General features: G+C 46.4%; 1 protein-coding gene across 5 annotated transcripts in view; it reads right to left on the reverse strand.

The window, feature by feature from the left end:
• Nucleotides 1–7,073: 7,073 nt before the first annotated feature.
• Nucleotides 7,074–21,963, reverse strand: part of HNF1B (HNF1 homeobox B) — a 53,028-nt gene continuing 38,138 nt past the window's right edge. For 2 of the 5 annotated variants that reach the window (XM_036450996.2, XM_036450994.2), the window contains exons 7-9: nt 18,889–19,083; nt 16,549–16,667; nt 7,074–8,025 (exon numbers count right to left, since the gene is read on the reverse strand). In XM_036450996.2, the coding sequence (XP_036306889.1) occupies nt 8,005–8,025; nt 16,549–16,667; nt 18,889–19,083 (335 nt within the window). In that variant the 3' untranslated portion in view covers nt 7,074–8,004. The remainder of the gene's footprint in view (nt 8,026–16,548; nt 16,668–18,888; nt 19,084–21,963) is intronic. The other 3 variants (XM_036450995.2, XM_036450993.2, XM_036450997.2) reach the window with 2 other exon arrangements.

Below are 21,963 nucleotides of genomic sequence, written 5' to 3' on the forward strand. Positions count from 1 at the left end.
AATGAATAAGCAAATGGGCACTAGTGTGTCTTAGATGCTTTGTATTTTGAAAATGTACACAAAATACAGTCAAAAGAAATGAAGACCTGGGTTGGGCTGGTAAAGAGAGGCATGACGTAGGATCTCTTGTCCTTGAGAAGTTTGCAATCTGGTCATCTTTCTGTGGATGGTAGGAATATTTGCAGATGAGGTATAGAGATCAAACCCACAGGTAGACAGATGTAGTTTGTGTTGTTGTTGGGTATTCTTTTCTGAGGGGAATCTCAGAGGCCAGAATGGGTTCCGTCTGAGCTAGTCTAACCCTTGTACTACACAAACCTTAAAACATTATCTAGGACTTCCATTTCTACCTTTATCCTTTTTCCTTATCCCTATTTATAAAACAGAAATATGTAATAAACAATAGCTCGCTCCTCTCTTTGAAGCATGGAAGGCTCCAGAGAGTGGTGGTGGTGGTAGGTGTATGTTCGGGCTATTTTCCAGACATAAAACCAACAAACTCTATGATATACATAGACATATTTAATCCTTCAAAAAATATTAACTGAGTGCCTAAGATATGCCAGGTTCTAAACGCTGGAGACAAAACAGTAAGCAAGACACCAAGTCCCTGCTCTCACAGAATTTACAGCTAGTAGGGGGAAGGCGTTCAGTGACAGTGGAAGTGGAGCCATCATATTCTCTCATGTTGTCATTGAAAAAGGTCTAGAATCTTATCACTAACATTTAGTGAGCATTTTCTTATGTACCAGGCAAAGGACTTTATGTACCTAGTTTCTCACTTAATCCCACTTAAAAAACACTCAAGGACACAGGCTCAGAAAGGCTAAGCAGCTTTCCCAAGATCACACAGCTAATACATGGTAGAGCCAGGATTTGAACCCAGATTTGCTTGACCTCCCTCAGCCTGAGCTCTTAGTCACCACTAGACCTGGCAGCAGAAAATATTTACTAGATGAACAAAAGGGTGGATGAATGGTTAACCCTAATGACAGTAGCAGCCTATTGTCTTGTTTCCATGAGACAAACATGAGCAACACGTTCAAGTTTTTCAACTGCTGAGTCAAGCTTCTCTAAAGCGTGGCTCCTGTTGGGAGTAGATTTCATAAAGATTACAAAACCAGCCTCTTTCTGGTGACCATGCAAGTTTCTTGCACAAGGCAAGTCAACCTGTTTACAAAGGTAACGATGACTTGTAATTGGAAAAGTGCTCATAGAGAAATGGTCACATTAAGCTCTATTTTCACGGTGCGTTGTAAAGTCTCTGTACTAGGCTGTATAACGACCCCCCAAAGAGATTAGGCCCTAATCCTTGGAAGCTGTAAATGGTCATCTTAAAAGGAAAAAAAGAGTCTTTTAAGGAAGATATGATTAAGGAAGATTATCCTAGATCCATGGTCGGCAAACTGCGGCTCGTGAGCCACATGAGTTCTTTGGCCCCTGGAGTGTGGCTCTTCCACTGGGCCAGTCTATTTTGAAAAAGTGGCATTAGAAGAAGTTTTAAAAAAATTGGCTCTCCAAAGAAATTTCAATTGTTGTACTCTTGATATTTGGCCCTGTTGACTAATGAGTTTGCTGACCACTGTCCTAGATAATACAGGTGGACCCTACATGTAATCACATGTATCCTTATGAAGAGGGAGCTGTGATACGGAAGAGAAGGCAGTGTGACTGTAGGCAGGGGCTGGAATGATGTGGCCACAAGCCCGGGAACCTGGCAGCCAGGAGATGCTAGAGGAGAGGAACAGATCCTCCTCTCTCACCTCTAGAGGGAGTGCAGCCCTGCCAACACCGTGGCTTCGGCCCAGTGATGCTGACTGTGGACTGCCAGCCCCCACAATTGTGAGAGAATCAAATTCTGCGGTTTTAAGCCACCCAGTTTGTGGAAATTTGTTACAGGGGCTGCAGGAAACCCTCTGAGAGAAGGAAGCAGCACAGGGGATACGTTTTCAACCACTAGCATAGGTGATTCAGAAATACACACGCTTGTGTCTTTTTAGGCTGGATGCCCAAAAGAAGTTCTGCCTTGGAAAGCAAGGGTATAGAGATCCCCCTGCAAACATGTATCTACGTCCTTCTGCTCTTGTGCCCTTTCTCTGCTTCGTTCTCTCTAGTGCCTATCAGTAGCTGGCATGGCTTGTGTTCTTGTTGGTTCCCTCCCAGTTGAATGGAAGCTCCATGGACAAAGTGACATTTTGAAGACTGCTTTTCTCCCCATGCCTAGAAGAGTATGTAGCATATAAGGAACACTCAATAAATACTTGTTGGAGGAATGATTGAATGTCATCTTACTGTCACCTGGAGGGTCCTGATCTCATACCAGAGATGTGATAAAAGCAGACATCACAGCATCACTCACTACCAAGATGCTTCCTAAAGTACCACTTTCAAAAATAAATGAGACGGGACCTATGTCCGGGAAATGCTGTTTCTCATTTCCTACAGCATCCGTTTCTGCCTCCTACTTTGTTCAGGCCCCAAACCTCAGAACCATCCTTGAGGCTTTTCTTCCTTACATCCCACACCTAGACCATCAGGAAATCCTGGTGCCTTAGGATTCTCTACCTTCAAAACAACATCCCAAATCAGCTGGCCTCTCATCACCTCCATGCCCTGCCCACGGGTTGGCTGATGGCAATGGGCTTCCTGATGGTTGGTCTCTTTGGTCTCTCTTGGCCCCTCCCTACAACTCAGCAGCCAGAGGGATTCCTTTAAAGCACAAGTCAGATCTTATCGCTGCTCTGCACAAAACTCTCCGATGGCTCCCCCAGCTCCCTCGGAATAAAACCCCAAGTCCCGACAGCAAATGGTGACAAGGCCCTGTGCTGCTTGTCTTCATGCCCCAGCACTGCTCACTTCCCTGACGTACCGTTCACCCTGGTGCAACTCCAGCTCCTCTAGCTTCCCCATGTTTCTGTTCCTGTCTCCGGCCTCTGCCCTGGCTGTTCCCTCTGCCTGGAATGCTCTCCTCCCAGGTGCCCACAGGGCTCACTCCCTCGGCAACCCCAGGGTTCTTGTATGCCACTTTCTCAGTGAGCCTTCCTTGGCCACCCTATTTCAAATGACTGCCAGCACCCCTTTCCCTGTTTTATTTTTCATAGACATTTTTATCACCTGACATGCGTGCACACACACACACACACACACTTTATTGCCCTTTCCCCTCACTAGAGTGTGAATTTCAGGAGGACAAGGGTTTTTATCTATTCAGTTCATTGAGGTATCCTCGGTGTCTAGAACCATGATGCCTGGGACACAGTAGGTGTCAGTAAATATTTATCAAATAAGTAAGTGAATATATAAATAACGTTATTCTGGAGTAGACGATGTTTCCAAAAGCAAAGGGATACACAGAAGGTCTTGTAGTAACTCAGGAAATCAGGCCTGCTTTCCATAGTGTGGGGTTTTGGGTTTGTATCTTTTAAAAGATGCGCATTATCTTTTTATCCTTCTCATCATTGGGAATAATTAAATATAATTGGCTTATTAAGGATGTCTGGAGAATAGGGCACAGGAAAGAAATCCATCTTTGGGGAACATAGCAGTATGTTTCTGGTGAAGAAATTAAATATGTGGAGACAGTGAAGAAATATCTGGTGTTTATCTGTATTGCATGATCTGTTGTCATAAACATACATATGCAGAAAAGCTGCTCTGACAATTCCTGCTTTTGAAGTTGTCCCCCTCATGTTTGTTCTGCTCCTTGTCCCTAGTGTTTCCTCTGTATTCCTGTGCATAGCACTTCACATGCACCCAGGAGAAAATAATCATTGCAGCGTGTGTAAAGTCCTGCATACGCCAGAGATTCATTTATAAAATACAGTCATGTTATAAATCTTAGCTGACAATCTAGTATTTGACTGAGAGATGAGAGAGAGAGAGAGAGAGAGAGAGAGAGAGAGAGAGAGATTTTATAAGCATTTGGTTAAGCTAATTACAATTTCTCATGAATATTCAGCCTGTATGATGTAATTGGGAGAGTTTGAAGTGTTAAGACATGAATAAGACATATGCCACAGTGTGGTCCATTATTGGCAATCTCTTATTTTCCAGAGCAGATTTCAATGGCATTTGTTTGCATTAGCTCCTCATGCAAAGGGGACACATTAGTCCCCTTATTTTCCTTGGAAGAAGTTCACTCTTGCCTCTCTCCTCTGGAGCCACACCCTTCCTTGCTCCCTGCACCCCTCCTCCACCCATCCTTTGGAGCACCCACCAGCTTTAGTCCCCAGCTTCCTGGCTCTCGGGTGGCCTTCATTGCAAGATCACTACATCCCACTTTCTTCTTTCCCGAAAGAGACAAAGCCTTCCCCTGTCCTCAGACTTCCCCTTCCTCCCTCATCCTTGGTTCACTGCTGGCTTTGCTACACATACTAGGAATGAACAAAATCATTTAACCAATTATTGGCAGTTTTCTTTACCAAGCATCCAATGTGTGATGAGGTTATCTGGAAAGATCAACCAGACCTAGAAGACTACATGAGAAGGCATTTTGGCATGAAAGAATATGAGCACCAGCGCACTCAATGACACACCAGGCATGTTTTTAAGTGTATAACATGTATTAACTCCTTGACTCCTCAAACAGCCTTATACAGTAGGTGCTATTGTTATCGCCCAACTTTATGTAGGAGGACAATGAATACAGGTTAGGTGGCGGAGCTGAAGATTCTAATCAAGGCAATCAGGCTCCAAAATGAATATCAAAGACCTGCCCCCAACTGGGAGTCAAGAGCTCACATTCCCTGCATTGTGTTTTTATCCACCCAAACTCAGCAACTACTACTCCAGTTATCTCTGCTTTGGGGGACAATAATCCACTGTTTGGCATGGGAAAGTTTAATACATTTTAAGGCAGATTTTTCATTCCTAATTTTATTTCCTACCCATGGATGTTAAAATGAAATCTGCCCTCCCTAAAGCTCACCCTAGAAAATGACAGCTGGTCATGGTGAAAATGGAACTATCTGTCTGTTAACCTGGGTGTAGGTGAAGAGAGAGACGCTGGAAATGTTGGTCCATAAGGTGCGGAGGACGGTATGGGGGTTTTCCATTGCAAATGAATCTACCCACCTGGGTCCATATACAGCAGACCTCCTCTTCCTGCTTAGAGCCAGTGGAGGAAGGTCCCTGTTCTATTTATTTTTCAAGTACAGTTGCTATTCAATATTACTAATACATTAGTTTTAGGTGCATAGCATAGTGATTACGTATAACTTACGAAGTGACTCTCCTGATCAGTTCAGTATCCACTAGCCCCTAACATAGTTATATTATTGACATACTTTACATCTTCATGATTATTTTGTAACTACCAATTTGTACTTCTTAATCGCTTCACCTTTTCACCCAGCCCTCCAAGCCCCCTTGCATCTGGCAACCGACAGTTTGCTCTGTTTCTATGAGTCTGTTTCTATTTTATTTTGTTCTTTAGATTCCACATATAAGTGAAACCATATAGTATTTGTCTTTTTCTATCTGACATATTTCACTTAGCACAATATACTTTAGGTTCATCCACGTTGTCACAAATGTTAAGATTTCGTTTTTTCTTTTTATGGCTGAATTATATTCCATTGTATATATGTACCACAGCTTTATACAGTCATCTATTGATGGACATTTAAGTTGCTTCCATATCTTGACTATTGTGAATAACATTACTATGAACATAGGAGTGCATTTATCTTTTCAATTTGGTGCTTTGGGTTTTTTCAGGTAAATGCCCAGAAATGGAATTGCTGGGTCGTCAGGTGGTTCTATTTTTAATTTTTAAAGGAACCTCCATGCTGTTTTTTGTAATGGCTGCAACAACTGGTCCCTGTTTGATGAGAAGGGAGGTGCTAATCTTCTTGGGGGCTTTCAGTTGACAGGGTCATTTTCTGCATGCCTTTGTTTACATCAGATCTGGTCCCCAAAGACTGTTCCAATCCACCCATCCTCCCTTCCATCTCCACCTCTGCCTAGATGACCTCTTCGATGAATATAACCTTCTGAATTTTCAAAGCCATCACAACAATGCAAGATCTAAAATCTATCAAAGCAGATACTTGCTATTCCAGAAACAACATGAGTCCAGAAATGGGGCTTCAGTTGAGACTGCTGATTGAGGCCTATATTCCCTTCCTCTTCCTGGAACTCACAGGCCATCTCAACTAGCGACAAGGGATCTTGGCCTCTCTTCATACATGGTGCTTGGTCTTGGCCTCAGCCATCTCAACCCAGCCCTGAGTCTGCTCTGGACTACTTCGGCCCAAATTACATTGTTCAGGGGAGCCAGGAACCAAAGGAGGTCAGCATTTCCATATTCACCATCCCTGCCCTGGGTGGGCACATAGTAGGTACTCAGCAAATTTGTCTGGCTGAGATGTGCATCTCCCGCTAAATTGGAATTTTTATTAGTATAATAAAACCTGTTGCTTGGGGCCTTGCTAACTAACACGTTGACTAGGAAATATTCCACCTTAAAGCAAGAAACAAGAAGTGAGAAATGCTGGCAGATCTATGCTGTACGCAAGAGGAGACAGTCAAGAGAGCAGGTTCATCTTCCTTCTTCTTGAGTCAATGCTGGATTATTTATGGCAAAGTCCCTGCTGGCAGAGTGTCCAGGCCTTTAGCTTTTCCTCTTTTGGACTATTTGTATCCATTAGCATCTAATAGAGGGGGAAACCCAGGCAGAAGGCGACACCCACAGGCGCCCTCTCTCCTGGTGATTGACAGCCCAACAGAAAGGAGGAAAACTGGAATTAATGTTTAAGCTGTGGTTGAAAAAGTGGCTCACGGGGTTTCCATCTTCCTGCTTATCTGTTCCTGTGACCACAGTCACCAGGAATTGGCTCTATCACTTTACTCTTGTGAATTGCAGAGGAGAAGGTGTTCTCTCCTGCTCTAGCTAGATCCCCTCTGATGGATTTGTGGAGTCTGGCTGGGAGAATGAACTCTTCTTACCTTAGCAGTAAAGGCAGTGGGAGCCCAGTGGAGTAAGTGGAAAATTTCAAGGCGGCGGACGCCAGGGGTCCTTCTGTAGGATGGTGGCAGGGGAAGTGTCAGAGACAGAAATATGAAACTCTGGGCAGTGATAAAATAGTTTTAATGGGGGGCTTTCGGAAAGGACTTTTTCTTACGCTATCAAACAGCCCGTTTCCCTGCCTTGGGTTTCTTGGGGGTGCCCTGGCTGAACCCTTAGCCTCACCAGATGCTAGGACGTTACTCTGACACTATGTTCAGCCCCTCCAGGGATCCAGAGTTGTGTCTTAACATCGGGAGACGAGTTAGCTGGCAGTCAGTCCAAAACACACAGTGTCCCTGTGCGTGTCCAGGCAGGAGAGAGGGGGCAAGGGCTGCCCCTCCGATGTAGGATTGTTTCTCCATATGGGAAGGAAAGGGGGGCAAATCCTTTGAAAAACTCAACTCTGACCTTTACAATGAAAACTAATAGATACTTTAGTATTATATACATGGCAGAGGGGCGAGGAAGTGGAGGAGAAATTGCACTTAATTACAATCGTTTATAGTTTACACCCATTGGACAAATTTACTTCTTTAAAAGAAATCTCAAGATCAGTTGGGACGGGGGGGTGGGGGAGGGAGTGCTGATATTTACAGTGTGTTTGGCTCAGTTCAATATAGCACATGTCCTCCTCTCCTCATTTCAGTAACAGATTCAAGTTTTCACATCGGTTTGTTCGATGAAGGAGCACAATGTAGACGCTACGGCTTTCTCTCCTCCTCTTCCATGGTTTCTTCTCCCACCTGTGGGTCGGATGGGAGGACCTGGCATCGTGGGAGAGGCATCGTGACAATACTGCATGGAAGGGAAGCTGGCCTTTGGGCTGCGCCTCCTGAGAACGGATTGTCCGAGATGCCAGCAGGATGTCAGGTAAGCAGAGACCTCTTGCAGGTGCTTGTCAGGCCACCGGACTGTTCCATGACAGCTGCCCGGAGAGTGATGGTGTGGAAAATAGGATCCTTGTTGCTGTGCACAAAGTAAGTGATGTGTGGGTATCACCAGGCTTGGAGAGGACACTGCAGAGAGAAAGGACAGAGAGCTCAGCGGTGTGCGGTGGGCAGGGGCAGGGGCCATTAGTTTGGCTTCTGTAGGGGAGTGGAGACCCAACTCGGCCGGCAAAGAGCTGGGAGCGGAGGGGCTGAGGACCAAGAGTCTGCTCAGTTCTGCGGTGCCGGTCCTGAAGCATGTGTCCTTTGGCAAAAACTGCCAGCCGGCTCCCCCGGCCACTTCAGAAGAGAGAGGTTAATTGCTGCAGACCTTGCAATAGTCATAACTCGCTGACCTTGTAATAGTCATAACTCGCTGACCTTGTAATAGTCATAACTCGCTGACCTTTATCCTGAGCTTGGGCTCCTCTTTCTGGGAGAGCGGTGTTTATAGAGCTCAGTGTGGTTGCACCAGTGGCTGGATGGGCAGCTCTTGCCTCTCCTAGAAGTGAGACCTCCCAGAGCAGGGCCCCTGAGAACACTGGTTCCCAAACGTTAATGGACCTACGAAGACCAGAGAGCCCATTAACATGGAGATTCTGATTCAGCGGGCCTAAGAACCAGCATTTCTAATCAGCTCCCCACAGTTGTGCTGATGCTGCTGATCTATTTTGAGCAACAAGGTCATAAAGCACATGAGAGAAACAGCACTTACTCCAGTGATTTATCAGGGAAGGAGCGTGGGAAACGGCAAAGTGTTCTCTAAGGCTCATTACTATCAGGGCAAGAAACATAAGAGAGTTGGAGAAGAAATCCAAGGGCTAAAGGCTTCTGATGCCAGGCTCCTGGTAGGCTGGGGCGGTGGGGGGAGACCCCAGAACGGACAGGAAAAGCCTGCGCGAGGAGCCACACCCCCACCACTTTGCAGGCTCCTTTCCAGAGCCCTGGGCCTCATTCATTTCAGCCGCTGCCATGGAACTTCCTTCCTCTCCTTTTCCTTCCAAGGAGTCCTTTTTCTGTTTCCCGCTGTCTCCTCCTTCCCTTTCACCTGTGTTGGCATCTCAGGGGAAGCTTCTGCCTTTTGGCTTAGCAGCTTATTCTCTCCAGACTCCCTCTCAGTCACACACACACACACATGCACCTACCAGGACCGGTACAGGCCTACGATCCCATTATCATTTCATTAATCAGTACTTGCAACCATAACTGGATATGAGGTTGCCATTCTGTCCATTTTACGGATTAGGAAATCAGGACTCAAGGAGAATCGGTGAATTATGTCAGGTTTCAGAACTACAAGGGACTGGAGCCAGATTGGAATCCATTCTGAGGTTTGAATCGACGTGTTCTTTCTATGACGCGCTGAGGTAAGGAGCCTTCGACTAGCTTTGAGCTCTTGGGTCAAGTTCCTCTCTCTGTGCCTCAGTTTCTTCACCTATAAAGCGGAGGCTGTTAAGGGATTAGATGAGCTGGTACGCAGAAAGTACTCAGAGTGGTGCTTGGCGTAACTGTTCCCATTAAGACTGCTGTACAGGGGGCCTCAGTCCACACTGCTCTGCGTGCCCTGCAGAGCAGGACAGAGCTGTACCTTCGTGTGACAAGGCAGGTTTCTGACCCTTTTACATTCTTGAGGCCCTGCTCAGGGTCCTCTGATACCCTTTGCCTGCTCTTCCTCCCTCCACCTACCCCCGCTCTCCAGTCTCTTTACTTCCCACTATCAGCCTTTTTCCAATTTTCAGATTTCAGGTGGAGGAGAAAATGGCTTGTGACCTTGCAGGTTTCAATAGAAGAGCAAACAAGAGGGCAGATAAGGAGACGCCAGCGAGATTCTATGACCTGTCATTAGGGATGGGCTTTCCCAGCTATCAAATGTTTGCTCGCATAATAAAATGGTGACAGGGCCCTAAATGTTGTCAAAGGAACTAGAGTTATTTGCCCCCTTGAGTCTAAACACAAACATCTGATAAGGGGGACCCTGTAGTCCCTCAGAACCGAGGCCCAGCACACGCAGCCCCACGGGGGGCCTGGCCCACAGGGTCTCTGAGCGACTACAGAGCCCTCCTTCTGAAAGGGGCGGTGTGTCTGGGGCGACTGTTCAGGATGTCCTCCTTCTGAGAGGATTTGTTAATAGTGATGGCTAACATTTATGGCACCAAGCTAAGTAAGGGCTTTACACACATCATTGCACTGAGTTCTTACATCAGCCCTTTGAGGCAGGTAATTATCATTCATTCCTTTAGCACATGTGATTGCCTTCCACATGCTTAGTTAGCACTTTTTTAGGCAAGGGGATGCAGCCCTGAACAAGACCCTGTTCACACCCTCACAGCATTTTGGGGAAGGCTTTGAACAACAAACAAACAAGCTAATATACACCTTGTGGCCACATTATTATGATCTCTGAACGCATAATAATCTGGCCAATCGGTGTACATCCTCTACAATAAAAGGCTAATATGCAAATTGTCCCCTCGACCAGGAGTTTGACCAGCAGGCAGGCCTGCCAACCGCCCATGTCCCCTCCCTAATGGTCAGGCTGGCCGGACTCCACCCATTCATGAATTCATGCACCGGGCCTCTAATACACACACACACACAGGGAGTGTCCATATTTTTATGCATTCAGACATCATAATAATCTGGCCACTCAGTGTACATATGTATGTATAAAACTTTAGATGCAGATTAATATTTTGTAGAAAAATAAGCATGTTAAGAGAGTAAGGTGACAAGGAAAAGAGAATAATTTAGGGAGGGAGATCAAGATGGACTTCTTTGAGGTGGTGACATTTGAGCTTAAACAAGTGAGGGAGAACAAGCAGGCACAGGTGCACATTAAGAGTGTTCCCGGCAGAAGATACCAAAATGCAGAGGCCTACAGTGGGATCACTTTGGCTCTGGTCCAGCTGAAGCTGAGGGAATGGGAGGAGGGGAAGGAGGTGAGAATGGTAGGGCCAGTAACAGGCTGATCACAAAGGGCTTGGAAGTTTTGGTTGCAAGGAGAAGCCATTGGCAAGTTTTGACAGGGGATTAACATGATTGATTTCCTTTTTAAGAGAGGTAATTCTGGCTGCTGTGTGCTGAATAGACCATTCCCACAATAGGGGGAGGGGGGGCAAGAGTGAAAGTAAGAATGAGAAGTTAGGAGCCATGGCAGGAGGTCAGTGAGTGACAGGGGAGGTGGGGGCGGGGGGGGGGGGTAGGGAAGGGAGCCTTAAACTAATGGGCTGGGAAGTAACCAGATTTAGAATGTATTTTGGAGTATCCCTAGAAGAACTTATTGATGGACTGAAAGTAGGATGTGGAGAGAAGACTCAAGAAGACTCTCTGGCATCTCACCTGAACAATTGGTACCATTCTTGGAAATGGAGAAACCCAAGGAAGAAGCAATTTAGGTACAGAGAAATATGGGCAAAAGGATGAGTTGTTTTAGGCAGATTAAATTTGATAGGCTCGTCAGACATAGTAGACATGCACATGTATAGGCCAAAGTTGAGATGTGTTTGTGAATGGGAACTCAGGGGAGAGATCTGCACTGGAAGCAGACTTACAAAATCCCTATACTAAAGCCACTGGATTCATAGAGATCACCCAGGCGTGAACCAAGAAGAGAATGTAGCCTTGGGGCCATCCAACAAGTGAATACTGGGAAGATGAATTGCCTGCTAAGGAAATGTAGAGAGCCATACATGGGTAATGTCCCAAAATCAAATGAAAATAAGAAGAAGTGATTGCTGTGTCAGAGATTGAAAAGTGACCACTGAGAAAGAAGATGGGCTACAAATATACAATGGAATATTACTCAGCCATAAAAAGGAACAAAATCTTACACTTTGTGATAACATGGCATTATCCTAAGTGAAGTAAGTCAGAGAAAGACAAATATCATATGACTTCACTTGCATGTGAATAGAAGCTCTTTCCATTTAAAATTCTCCTTTCTGAGTTTGAGAGGCTCTCAGGGTTGATATCCTAGGAAGCCTAGTTTACCCCAGCGGCCATGGACTGGGCATTTCAGGTTAAGCACTGAGCTGAGTATTTTGCATTTAGTTATTTAAAAGATCCCACAAAAGAGGAATCATTATCTTCATATACAGATTAGGAAACTGAAGCTCAGATAGGGTAAGACTTTTCCCTGGGGTCACAGAGGTAGAAACTGGTTGAGTCTTGAGCCTGGGTCTGCCTAACTCCCAAGTCAGTACTCTTAAAAAATATTATATATATATATATATATATATGTTTATTTATTTCAGAGAGAAAGGGAGAGGGAGAGAGATATAGAAACATCAATGGTGAAAAAGAGAATCATCGAATGTCTCCTGCATGCCTCACACTGGGGAACGAGTCCACAACATGGGCATATCACCACGACTAGGAATTGAACCATGACCTTCTGGTTCATAGGTTGATGCTTAACCACTGAACCACACTGGGCAGGCCCCAAGTCAGTACTCTTCAACTTCAGATCATACTGCCTCAGTGGGTGGGGAACAGCTGCAGGGGATTTATGATGAGGCTTCCCACCTCCTTCTTGTCAGCACCAGTGACCTCTCTATAAACTAGGAAGTGGAGCAGTGGGTAGAGAAGTTGTGGAAACAGGAGTCAGCTCCCAGCCTGCCCACACTTGTTCTAACCGAGGTCGGTGCTTGTTGTGGTCTTGTTTCCAGACTGGGAGAGTACTGTTCTGCAGGAGCTCAGGCACAGACCCAGTCAGACAATAACTCGCCAGCACCCAAGGGTTGAGGACGAGAGGGCAGCATAGCTCTGGGAAGGGCAGATGGCAGAAGCTGCAGAAGGATTCCCAAGGACAAAGTTCTAGCGTGAAGTTCCCACCACATGACCCACAAGGCCCCAGGGCATGTCTATCTTGACAAGAGGAAATACTGAGATGGGACAGATACAAGTTCAAATTCTGGCTTTAGCCTTATATACCTGCATAATCTTGGGTCATTTTTATGGGTACTTAGAAATGGATATTGGAAGGGGAGTGTTGTTGAATGGATTTGGAGTGAGAAGACCAACATCTGGAGGTTCAGCTCCAGATTCATTATCCGTGTGAACTTGGCCAGTTCCCTCCCCATCTTTGAACCTCAGATTTTTGCTCTGTAAATCAGACAAAAAATATCTACCTTGCAGAATGGGTGGGAGGGTTGCTCAGGAAAGGTTAAGATGAAAAAGCACCTGGTGTGCTGCTTAGAAATGCTAGTTTTGAGTTCATTCATTCTTTCATTCATATTTACTGAGTATCTACTATGGCCCAAGCATTTAGCTAAGCACAAAGGGCTTGTGGTGCTTTGAAAGGCCCCTGAACTATTTGTTTTTTCCTGTGAGGTAGATGAGGAGGCTTCTAGGTGTCAGCAGAAGAATGAGGAGGAGGGATCTGCAGCATGGTTCCAACAGGTGGTCCTAGTCCTGGGAAATGTTATTGTCAGTACCAACTTTGACCACACGTAGACCAAGAAATTAGTTCAATATTTAAAGAGTGGATGGAAGGTGTCTCCTAAAGGGTCACAGAAAGGAAGGGCGTTACCACTTTGAGTACTGGACTATGTATCAGCCACTGTCTTAGGCACTTCTTTTGTTTTATAAAAACAATTTTTAAAATATATTTTTATTAATTTTAGAGAGGAAAGGAGAGAGAGAGAGAGAGAGAGAGAGAGAGAGAGAGAGAGAGAGAGAGAGAAAGAGAAACATCAATAATGAGAGAGAATCAATGACCGGCTACCTCCTGCACGCCCCCTACTGGGGATCAAGCCCCAAACCTGGGCATGTGCCCTTGACCAGAATCAAACCCAGGACCCTTCAGTCCGCAGGCTGATGCTCTATCTACTGAGCCAAATCAGCTAGGGCCTCTTAGGCACTTTGACAATTCTGTAAGATGGGGTGGGATGTCCCCATAAGAGATGCAGAAACTGTTTTACAGCAGTGATTTAACTGCCCATGGTCATGTAGCAAAGGATAGAAGGAGCTGAAATTACCTCGGGTCTGTTGGCTTTTCAGGGTGCCTCTGAAGTAGTATTGCCCTGGCTATGTCCCTATGACTTGATTACTGAGTTGCACACTAATGGCCCTGTTCAATACATATATCAGCATCTGAAAGATTCTGGAAACCCTGCCTTGTGGAATTTAACTGTTTAGGCCAATCATTCCCCCAACATATTTGACCAAGGAATCCTCCTCTCCTCATTCTGTGTGCCCCTGATTCCTAACAATGGTCTTGAAATCCCTTTCAGAAAATACTTTAAAACAAACCAAACAAGCAGATCTGCAACCAGGTCTCTTTTGGAATTCACTTTTGACTCTGTGCCTTTGGAACAGAATTTGTACACTCTTTCTTCACCCTGGGTTCCTTTACACTCATCCCACTTCATTCTGCTTTTCCCATTCCCTCTTCTCCATTTTGTAGGAAACGGTTGAAATATAATAGCTAAATGCTTGGGCCATAGTAGATATTCTGTAAACATGAATGAATGAATGAATGAATGAATGAATGAATGAAGGAATGAATTCAAAACTAGCATTTCTACTTTTTACTGTTCTTCCTAATTGTTAAAGAACACAGAGCAGTAATTAATGTGAGATTTTAAAGATGGGTATTGGAAGGCAAGTGTTGTTTAAGTGGAAAGATTCCAGGATTGAGAGTCAAAGACCAAAGTCCAGAGATCCTGGTCTAGAATTGATCATCTGTGTGACCTTGGACAGAACACTTTTCATCTCTGAGTCTTAATTCATTTCTTCATACTTCTTAGGTTTCAATAAAGAGAAAATGACAAGATGATTTTCATGAGCAGTAAAAAAGTACTATATAGTTTAATCCTTACTAAATGTAATCATTATCCTCCTCATCCTGAAAGTGAGTCTGTCACCAGATGCCTGAAGTGTCTGGGGACGTGGAGATAACTTCACGGTAGTTCTAGAGGGACATGCACGCAAGCGTCAAGGTCGGCTGGCCACTCTGTCCAGTGAAGGGGAGAGGCCATTTGGGGGCTGGTATGGTGTCTCAGGGAGCATCTTGAAGCATTTTGATTAAGAGACCATTTCCTGAATTCAGAAGACTTGTTTCAACAAGCAAGCATCAAAGTCAACTTGGGAAAGACAGAAATAATTAATCACAGTCCTGTCTAGGGCTGACCAAGCGGCAGATGGATTGATAAACCTTTCAAAGAGGAAGGTATTCCCAAGCGGGCCCGCTGCGCCTGGCTGCCCCCCTGATTGAGATTTGTGAGCACAGATAAATGTTTTCCCTGCTCGGTACAAAGAGTGGGAAATCACACAGAGTCGAAGGGCAGGGCAGTTGTGTGGGGGGCTGTCCTTTCATCTTCCATTGGGTGAGAGAAGAGTAGCAAAGCAGGTCCCACACACCTCTGCCTTGCGCCCCAACTCCAGAGCCCAGCTGCGTAGGCACTGTGTGTGTGTGTGTGTGTGTGTGTGTGTGTGTGTGTCCAAGACACGCCAGGCACTTAATCTGGGTGACCTCATTGAATCCCAGAATAAGTAGGTGTTACAATCTTGTTTTAAAAATGAAAAAACAAAGGCTCAGGAAAGTCAAGATCACCAAGCAAGTGGTACAATCAGGAACAGAACCCTCCTGCTTTACAAGGCAGACCCAGGAGGACATGGGGGCACAGGGAAGAGCAGAGAACCTTGAACCCAGGAAAGAACCTGCTGGGAGCGCATGGTAGTGGATAAGGTGTGATTTCCAGGGCTCAGATGGAAATAACGATCATCAACAAGACCAAACCCCGCTGAGAGCCTCTGACATGAAGTTCAAGGTTGTCGTCTGCTTATCTAGTAATCAATAAAGGCTAAACAGTTCCCACGCGGCGTAGAGCCCAGCCACTAAAAGGCCTATTGTATTCTTCTGGAGTTGTCGTCCGTGTTCAGACTTCTTGTCCTATTTTCTAGCTCTCAGTGCCCCATGACAGTCCAGCTGCCCAAGCTCAGGACGAGCCTCGCTGTTGGTTGTCTGTACCACCCCGTCACCTCTATGTGGTTGTGGGAATTAGTCATCAACTGAAACGGTGACTAAGCCTCTGGATTCCCCACTTTCAGTGCAGCAGGAAGTTAATGCTAAGGTGTTTTTTTTTTGTATAAAACACCAAGTGAATTCAGACCCCTGGACACAACAGGCTGTCTACTATGGAGTGCACATGGGTTGGTAGAATGGGTCATTCTCTAAGCTTACAGCATTCTAGGTCCAGTATGGGTCCTGGACTGGAGAAATCAGCCTCAGGATTCCTGACTTACTACTCACTTTCTCCATCAACTAATTTGCGGGCAATCCTGAGCTCTCCCTGGAAATATCTTTTCCACGGATCACTGGCAATCCACTGGGAAAGAGTCAATCTCCATGACTCAAGGCTCTGTGGATTCCAGGCTCCAGTGACTATCAAGCTTCAGTCCTCATTTAGAGCTCTTGTTGGGGACAGCAGGGGAACAATGAGCCTCTTTAGCGTGTGGCCCATCTTCTTTGCCCTGTGACCTCTGCCATTCCTTTAGCGAATGGCAGAGAACCTCAGAAGGACCAGACTTGTGGCCGAGTCCAAACCTGCCACACTCTCCACACGTCAATAATCTCAGTCATCCCCCCACCCCCTTTCCCAATGGCATTACCTGTTTACTGGAAGACATGTTGGTGAGCGTACTGATGCTGCTGGTATCTGTGACCACCATCGCAGATGGAAACCGGGAGGTGTGGGAATACTGGGGAGGTTCCTGCTTGTGTGTGTACACTGGAGAGAGAGAGAGAGAGAGAGAGAGAGAGTGAAGACAAAAATCAAGGTGCCGATCACTCAGGCGTATGCACATCCCACACTATCCTTAACCAAGTTACTTAGCCTCAGTTTCCTGCTGGTAGAATGGGAATGATATCTGTTATAGGATTAGAAGAGATCATATTTAAAGCACTTTGTACCAAATAAACAGAGAGCCTTGCACACACAGTGCCTACTGTGTAATGGTGGACAGAACTTCTGTGGGGGGAGCACTTCTGTTAGATGCCTGAGTGTCACCAAGCGATCCTTAGGCATATGTGGTACATCTGGGATTTTAAGGCAAAAAAGTTCTAAGTAACTGGAAAACTGCCAGAACTCAAGTACCAGGTTTCATGCTAGCAATCACAGATTAATTAAAAATTGTAATTAGACATGGCATAGTTAATTAATTCTGGGCTTTCCAGTGTACACTAAATGCCTTCTGACATTTAATCACACACACACAACACCTCTTGTGACACCCCAGAAATATGAAGGATTAGACAAAAGGAGACTAGAATCTAATAAGACCTCCAGGTACATGTGGCTCCCTTTTTAGTGTTTTTAGTTCTTGTTCACCAAGTCTGGAACCTTTTGATTCACACTAGTTATGACTCCGTAAGATTTATGTAAATTCTAGGCCACGTGACCAGCTAATGAAAGCATGTGGATGCCTGGCCTTGAGGGAGGAACCAACGTGTTCTACCAAGGAGTCCTCTAAGTAGGGAACAGGGGTGAAGGTCACTGCCTGCTGCCTCAGCTTGCCCTTCCTGTGGAGGGAGGTTGGTTATTTCCTGGTCTGGAGCCCCACAGGCTAAATCTTCATAGTCAGCCAGGCCAGCCGAGCATCAGCAGTTCATAGTTCGCTGGTGATCACTCCCTGATTGTCCCACCCACCCAGGAAGCCATGGAGGAAGCCTGCCCAGGTGAGGGGCGGGGGCAAGTGGGGAGTATATTGCCAGGCCCTGAGAAGAAGGGAACTAGGGCACATGTGCTCCCAGACTCTGCTACAGGCTGCGGCAGAAGTTTTCAAAGCCACGAAAACGTGATTGGAATGTGAGATGGTGCTTAGAAACCAGCTCCACAGGCCTGAGGGGGGAATAGAGCCCGGAGGATAGAAGGCTGAACTTGAGTGTCTCCCTCAGATCCACAGCTCAGTCTGCGGCAGGCAGGGGACCAACGAAAGTCCTCTTCCTCATTCCTGCCTCCTCCTATGAAGGAGTCCCTTAGTGAATAGTCTCTGGTGTTTCTATAACTCCTGATGCTTACCACACACACTTCATAACTACTTCTATCTCCACACACACTCTACACACATATTACTTCCGTTTTATGGGGGAAGAAATTGAGGCTCAGAGTGGCCAAGTAACATACCAATGGCCATATAGCTGGTATGTCTCAGAGCCCACGTTTAAATCTAGGTCTGTCTGACCCCACCACTCTATTCCAGAGACTTCTCTGATGTTCCTGTGGGGCCATGCCTGAAGCAGGGCAGCCATCCTTTCCCCCAGATTAGCAGGCCAGCGGCTATGCCCTAATCTAGCCGGAGGACTCGGGGCAGAGCGCAGGATGGAGGTGGGTGGAAAATAAGGGGCTGAAAGGTAGATTTAGGGGAGGGGTAGAAATTGGGAGATGGGAAATAGCCGGGAAGGGGGTGGGGTGGGGCAGACATACTAACATTCCTGGTCCAGGAAGGCGTGCAGGTGGTATTTTCCACCTCTACTCGTGGTTTGTGATGCTTGGAGTGCAAACTGGAGGGCACGGGGACGCTAGGGGATTCTTCAATTCCAGGGAAGGCAAACAGGATGCAAATGATATGACAACTATAATATAATCATTTGGGAACGGCTGCTGGGACTTTTAGGTTGAAAAGGCAAACGTGGGGCTCATTGGGAAAGGTGCTGAGGCGGACCGGTGACACCCTGTGTGCGTGTCCCACACTATCCCTGCTCTCTATCTCCACCTCCCTCGCAGGCTTCCCCGGGCCTCTTCAGACCCTCCCGGGACTCCCGAGGGCAGCGTAGAGGAATCGAAAAGGCACAGCACCACCCAAGGGTTGGGCTTCAAAAACTGTCTTGGTGGATTGTAGTAGGAAAAAGGGAGCAAACCGACAAACTTCAGAGAAAGCTCAGAGCCAGAGAGGGAAGGGGTTGGCCGCTGAGGGCCCCCTGGTTCCTCCCCAACACGCCCGCGTCCTTACTGTGTGAGTTCTGCAGCTGAGTCACGGCAGCCATGAAGGGCTGCTGGGCCATGTGGCTGCCTGGGCTCTGCTGCATGAGGGGCTGCTGGTGGGGGCTGTGCAGCTGCTGGGAGAACTGCACCGGCTGCAGGGCTGCCAGGCTGCCGGCCACGCTGTTGATGACGGGGACGCTCTGTGCTTGGGAGGTGTTGAGACCTGTGGGGAGGAAGAGGGAAAGGTCAGAGGTGGCTTCAGGGATGAGGAGAGGTAAATGGACGGCACAGGCCATCCACTAAGCCCCTGCTGTGTGTCAGCCGGTGACACAGAGACTGCATAGGAAGCTGTTTTATAGGCCCATATTCCAGACAACAACACTGAGGCTTAAAGAGATGAAGGGACTTGCTCAAATTCCACAGTGAGTTGTAGATGGAAATGGGCTTTAAACAGATCTGACTGGGGCTGAAGAGTCTCCCCCAAAGTCAAACGACCTCCCAAACTTCCCTCCCTTGAGGTTGCCAGGGCCCTGGGAAAGCTGACCCTACTGGCTCCCTCAATCCATGCCTGCCTTTGTGAGACACTGGTCAGGCGATGCCCTCAGGGCAGAGATAAAGGCAGCCACTGAAGAACAGTTATTGCCAAGATCTGTCTGCCCAGCAGAGGGCAGGAGTGTGCAGGGACACACATTTTGGTAAACACACACACACACACACACACACACACACACACACACACACTCACTCACACACTCACATACACACACACACACACACACACACACACACACACCACCTCTGCAGTCCTGGGAATCTGAAGACACTCATTTAGTAGCTTTGTGTAAAGATCCTGGGAGAAGCTAGATATTCATTCTCTTGATTGTAGCAATGAGGGGGGGAAAACCTTGGAACTTAACCAGTCTATGAAGTGGGCATATCTCATCTGGTAACACCAGGGCTTGTGGCATCATAAAGAGCAGGTACCGGGAGGAGGAAATAGTAAATTGAAGGTTGGTGGTTGTAGTGGTTTTTGCCATCTTTCTGATCTGGGGGTGTGAGAATCTCTGGGTATAAGAACCTCATATCCTGAGGCCCTTCTAGAACTGGGGTGGGCACTGCAAAGTTTGGGTCCCTGGTATCCACCTGCCATCTCTTCCTTGCACAAGACTCTGGGGAAGGCAGCTGAGGTGGTTGGGAGTGGGGACAAGAGCATCAGCAGAAAGACACCCAATCTCTTTCCTAGACCTACCGATGTTCCTTTGACCTTGCCTTTTGGGCAGTAAAATAAAGAAGGAAATCCAGGAAAAGGTCTCTTAGTAAATGTGGTTGGAACACCTACAGATCCTCTCCTTAAATGGATAAGTTTCATAAGCAGGTCTGTAGGAAGTCCTCCATGGAGATAGCACAAAGACCTCAACAATTGCCTACTCAGAGCTTTAGCTGATATTGTTATCAGGAAAATAAAAGGTAAGTGAAGGGGGAGTAAGCCCCTTCCTTGCTCCCCTGGGTGGGGCCTGGGGAGGGGTCCTCAGATCGTCCTCAGAATAGTCCTATCTCCAATTCCCCACAGGGGCTCTGTATCTCCCCACGCCAATGTCTCACCTGATATCCTGGTATTCTGTTTCCCTCTCCTGCCTTCCTCTGATGGTCTCCGTCTCCTAAGAAGTCCCATAGCCTTGCTGTTTCCCAAGAGCCCATTGTTGCTGTCTGTTGGGAAACCTCTGCCCAGAAAAGCAAATTATCCTGTGTAGAGTGGACGACATTTGAGGGCATGGTTCTGAAACCTGCCTGTGCGTTAGAATCATCTGGGTGAGCTTATGAAATATACATTCCTAGGCCCCACCCAAGGCTTAATGAGTTAGAACCTTTAAAGGTGAGGCCCAGGAATCTTACTTTCAACACAGTCTGTGACCCTGATGTGCCTCAATTCCAGGATTGAGAGCCACTGATGTCATTCTAGCTCCCATGAAGTGTAACTCTTGGCCTTTTCATCTGTTTTCTGGGCACTAATTCCTGCTTATGAAGAAGCATGGTGTCCAGGCCAGTAGGCGAGTACAGAAGGAGGAATTGGGACTGCCACGTAATTTGTTAACATATTCTCCATGGCCTCAGTGGTCCCCAGGCAGGACCCACATACTCAACAGGACATGAGCTAGCTAAAAGGAGTGCCTGCAACTAATTCTTCATCATGACACTCCACAGATAGGACTACTGTTTCTCAGCCATGTTTTCTGGTGATCCTCACCGTCCTTCATGTGCCCTCCCACTCCAAGTACACACACACATACACATACACACACACACACACACACAGCTTACAGTCAATGTACACTCTGGTGTTGTCAGGCTATGGTAGGAGATTAAGATTAACAATACTGAGAGAAGGTAGAGAAGCATGGATGAAGAAAATCAGAAGGAACTAAACTGAAAAATATGGGGCAGCTTCAGGGAGAATTTTAGTTCAGATAGTACCCAAGGGAAAACACACACACACACACACACACACACACACATATATAAAACTGTATCAGCCAAAGCTTGACTTGGGAAAAATGAAGATAAGAATGATGGTTTAGCCAAAGCCGGTTTGGCTCAGTGGTAGAGCGTCCGTCTGCGGACTGAAAGGTCCCGGGTTCGATTCCGGTCAAGGGCATGTACATTGGTTGCGGGCACATTCCCGGTAGGGGGTGTGCAGGAGGCAGCTGGTCGATGTTTCTCTCTCATCAACGTTTCTAGCTCTCTATCTCTCTCCCTTCCTCTCTGTAAAAAATCAATAAAATATATTTTAAAAAATGATGGTTTATGTATTTTTTTGGCTGTAGAACCAAGCAGGTGGGATATCTTACCCATGGGCCTTTTAATCAAATCTTCTAGAAAGCAAGTCAGCTGATTCAGGTAGCCTATCTCACTCTCAATGGCATTAGTATGGTTACCATACTTCTGGAGAGGGCCCAGTGAAAAGGCAGTAAGTTTAAACTAATTTATTATTTTTTAAGTCATCAAAGGGCTTTCTCCATTCCCATTCCCATTTCCTCTGAGGGCTTTCTCCATTCCCCATTCCCTCCAAAATAAATGTGGAGTACACAAATTTCTGAGCAGCTAA

This window comes from Pipistrellus kuhlii, unplaced genomic scaffold, assembly GCF_014108245.1.
Source record: "Pipistrellus kuhlii isolate mPipKuh1 unplaced genomic scaffold, mPipKuh1.p scaffold_m20_p_22, whole genome shotgun sequence".
Lineage (NCBI taxonomy): Eukaryota > Metazoa > Chordata > Mammalia > Chiroptera > Vespertilionidae > Pipistrellus > Pipistrellus kuhlii.